Consider the following 4,371-nt stretch of genomic DNA (forward strand, 5'->3'; position numbering starts at 1 on the left):
GTGTTTGTGTGTATGTATGTTGTATTTAAAAAAATTTATTGAAAGATTTTTGAACAGAATGACAGTATGCCTTATTGTTAGATGGGAGTAAAGTTTACTTCTCCTCCTTCCTCTAATGTATTACTTGTGTGACTAAATTACAAAAATGAAATAAATCAAATAAATCAAAGCATACTAAGATTCTAATGGAGGGATTTGATATATGGACATATATAATAAAATATGTCCTTAATCCATGACACAAAGTGCCCAAAGATTATGGATTCACATAGATCAAATCAATTTATTTGGGGAAATCAAAGGGTTACTATCTTTCATTGGATCATGTTTATACACTAGAGGTTTTCTATGGAGCAATATCCAAAACAACAGTTCAGATTAGTTCATGTTCACAACTCTCACTCAGGCATTCAAGAGAAACTCCAGATTTAGAGTATAGAGAGTTGTTAACCTCCACCATCACAGAAAATGCATATAATCCAAAAGACTCAGGTGAGCCAGACATACAGAAGCAAATATTGTCCAAATACTAAATCATAGTATGTCAGACTTGTCACTTCTCATGTCCTTCTCCCTCTTGCTCTCAAAGGCAAAAACATTGAAAAATAATTCTTCCATGTTTATCTCAAACTTATACCAATAGAGTAACTCACAATGCTATTAAGATTGGTAAAGTCCAGATTTCTTGAGCACTCTTTCCATTAGCACAGGTTCAGTTCTTCACTGCTGAATTTTAGTGATTAATACCCAGCAGATTTCTTATTTTCTCTCTATTTTAACCCTTCAAAGTATACTCTGAGGCACTGAAACATCTTCATCCAAATCTGATTGATTTGAATAGATAGGCCAAGGGTAAGTGCTAAACAATCACTGAGAGAATTTGAGTCAATAACTAATAAATGGAAAAATTGTCATGCTTTATATTAATTATATTTTGGTGTATTATTTTTTCTCATCTTGCATCTTTTTTAAAAATAGCTTTTTATTTACAAGATATATAAATGGATACTTTTTCAATATTGACAGTTGCAAAATCTTTTGTTCCAACTTTTCCCCTCCTTCCCCCCCCATCCCCTCCTCCAGATGGCAGGCTGACCAATACATGTTAAATATGTTAAAGTATAAGTTAAATTTGGTGTATAATTTTTAAATAAAAATATCAAGCTATTATTTTTATTTTTAGTCTAGTTATTATCTTAGGCATGCAATAACTCACTCGTACACTCTCTTACTTTTTAATTGTTTCAAAGATGGACATTTCTTTCTTTGGAAAAAACATAGTTTTGATTATCTTGCCCAGTGCAACCTTGATTTTTGTGTTCCTCAGACTATAAATAATAGGATTCATAAATGGAGGCAAAATTGCATAAATCATTGAAATCAGAAGATTCTGCACTGGTGAAGTGTCTGATGAGGGACACAAGACTGTGACCATGAAAGTAAGAATGAATAAAAGGAAGATAATCAGTTGAGGTGAACAGGTAGATAAAGCCTTGTAACGCCCTTCCACAGAAGGCATTTTAAATACAGCAGAGAAGATATAAGTGTAGGATACAATTAAAAAGCCAAAGCAGATTAAAACTAAACCTGAACTGGCGACAAGTAGTACATGCTCAGTATCACGAACCTCAGGTGATGAGACCTTCAAGACATGAGGTATATCACAAAAAAACTGATGGATCACATTGGATCCTGAGAAAGGCAAACGGAACATGTTCCCTGTGTGTAGAGCTGAATACATGAGCCCTGTGACCCATGAACCAATTGTTGCCCAAAGACAACGGAATATTGTCATGGTAACCCCATAGTGCAAGGGGTGGCAAATGGCCACAAAGCGGTCATAGGACATTGTCATTAGCAAAGCAATTTCTGTTGCAGCAAAGAAGATAGAGAAGAAAACCTGAGCACAACAGCCCAGGAGAGAAATGGCTTGATTACCTGTCAGAGAATTCACAATGAATTTGGGAAGAGTGACTGAGATGCAGCCAAGATCCAACAAGGAAAGGTTGCTCAGAAAAAAATACATTGGAGAGTGAAGTTGTGGGTCAGTGACAATGGCAATGACAGTGAGGAGATTCCCCATCAGGGTTGCAATGTATATGAGCAAGAAAAGAATGGCATGCAACACCTGCAACTCTCGGATGCTGGAAAACTCCATAAGGAAGAATTCCATGATGATGGTATAATTGCTTTCGACTTCTGGGGTCTTGAAATTCATCTTGAAACAATATGAGTAGAGGATGCAAATTCTGGAAGGAGAGAATAGAAGCATTTTATTACACAGAAAAGCCATCAACTTCAATCTATTCTTGCTCAATATGATAGAAAAGCAACCAGAATGTTTTAAAAAGCCAATAATATGACCATCCTCCTGCAATCACATTCAATTCATCAAGTGAAAATATATTCCTCACTGTGCAAAAATGGCCTTATTGAATTGACTTACTCAATAGGACCTCTACTCCTGACCTGTCCTATGCATGTGTGCACATGCTTGCATACACACAAACACACACACACAAACACATGCATCACTATAATACCTACATTGATTTTTTGTAAAATACTTGCATGACCTGATACAAAACATGTACCTGAATACATAGATTCAGAGAAATCGTAGATGATTATATAGATAGACAGCTTATTGATTATTTTGTATTGCCAAACACATTGTGCTGGCTAAAACTTTAGTTTTCAGTAAGAATTCAGGCACCTTGACACTATCTGTATACACATATACATGTCAGTTTTCTAGAATGTCAAAGCTCTAGTGTCTGTTTCAGCCTCTTAGAAAGGAGAAATCTCTACTGAATGGGCTAGAAGCTCCTTAAAACATAACTGAAGAAGTTTTGAAATCATGGAGGAAGTCTTTTGGAGAGAACTCTTAAAGTGAATCACAAGGTTATAGATTCAGAGTTTTATGGGATTTTAGAAGTCATGGGCCCAATTCCCTTAATTAAAAAGCAGTATAGAAAGGTATGGAACTATTTTGAGTTGGTACAGGTAATGTGTTGCAAAACTAGTTTGTAATGTCAGATCTTTGGAAAGCAAATGTGGCACTTTCCTTCTGAATTACTCAATGGTATAGCCATCATTAGTTGTTTTAAGTCCTTTAATTTTTATTTTATTATTATTAGGTTAAAGCACTCTGTCTCCAGGAAAAGCAAACAAAAATCTTTGCAAGCATTAAGGAGTTATATTATTGTGTATTCTTGAAATTATTTGTTAGTGTAATATCAAAAACAAATTTGTCACTGGTTAAATATGGTTTTGACAGTATATTTCCTTGTCTTCTGTGCTCACTACTAGTCTGATTTACTGTGAAGACTTTTGTTTCCAATAGATTTACTGTATTGTGATCCAACTCTACATTCATCACTCTGACCTTATCAATTTAAATAATCCATTTCTTATCACATATTTGAAATCATTCTCTTGTTCTTCAAATAGATAGGCAGATAGATAGATGGATGGATGGATAGTTAAATGGATGGATTGCTACATACTTGATAGGTTATATGCATTATTTATTAATAACGTTTAATGAGATCTGTGATTTTATCAAAGTAGGAAGATATCAGGAAAGAAAATCTCTCCTGAAACTTCTGATATCAATCAATAATAATCTTCATTGGCTCAAGCTCCACAAAATAAAATGATAATGATAATATAATAATTATTGTATTTGCACTAAATATATTAAAAAAAAAAACTAGACTTTTGTAAATACTTTATCCAAAGGAACTCATCCACTGGGTGCTTATGCATAAGATAAGAACAGATCTTATTCCACTTGAATAAAAAATGTACATTTTATCCCAGTCTGAGTATCTGAAGTCATCTGAGCTATAAATGGAATATGTTTATGTATGATAGAACAACAATAATAACTACCTGGTACTCTTTTGCAAAATTTTTCTACAAAGATATTTTTCAGCTGAAACTCTGTGAAATGCTTCAAGTACGACACTCATGTTATGGATGAGAAATTAAAGTACATAGCAGTTAAATGATGTCCTCTGTTACACAACTACAATGCAAGGTTTTCAAATTTTTATACTCTATATTCCTTTATGCTATTAAAAACTATTGATAATATGTCCAAAGAGTTATATTTATGTGGGTTATGTTTATGGATATTTACCATATTCAAAATAAAAAACTAATTTTGAAGTTGTAGACCCTCTGAAAGGCTTTCAAAGACACCCAAGATTTTTTGGATCACACTTTGGGAAGCACTAGAGGAAGGATTAAGCTACAGTTTTCCTTAAATCAAGTCTGCCATACCATGATGACTCTTTTAAAGGGTAATTCCATAGGCAGAGTCCAAGCCCAAGATTTCTACGAACCACTTTATTAACTAAACAA

At 33.8% G+C, this 4,371-nt stretch overlaps 1 protein-coding gene across 1 annotated transcript; it reads right to left on the reverse strand.

Annotated features, from left to right (window-relative positions):
• Positions 1-1,228: 1,228 nt before the first annotated feature.
• On the reverse strand, positions 1,229-2,218 carry LOC141547579 (olfactory receptor 14I1-like). The gene has a single exon (XM_074275965.1). The coding sequence runs from the start codon at positions 2,216-2,218 to the stop codon at positions 1,229-1,231; it is 990 nt and encodes a 329-aa protein (XP_074132066.1).
• Positions 2,219-4,371: the final 2,153 nt, after the last annotated feature.

This window comes from Sminthopsis crassicaudata, chromosome 6, assembly GCF_048593235.1.
Source record: "Sminthopsis crassicaudata isolate SCR6 chromosome 6, ASM4859323v1, whole genome shotgun sequence".
NCBI lineage: Eukaryota > Metazoa > Chordata > Mammalia > Dasyuromorphia > Dasyuridae > Sminthopsis > Sminthopsis crassicaudata.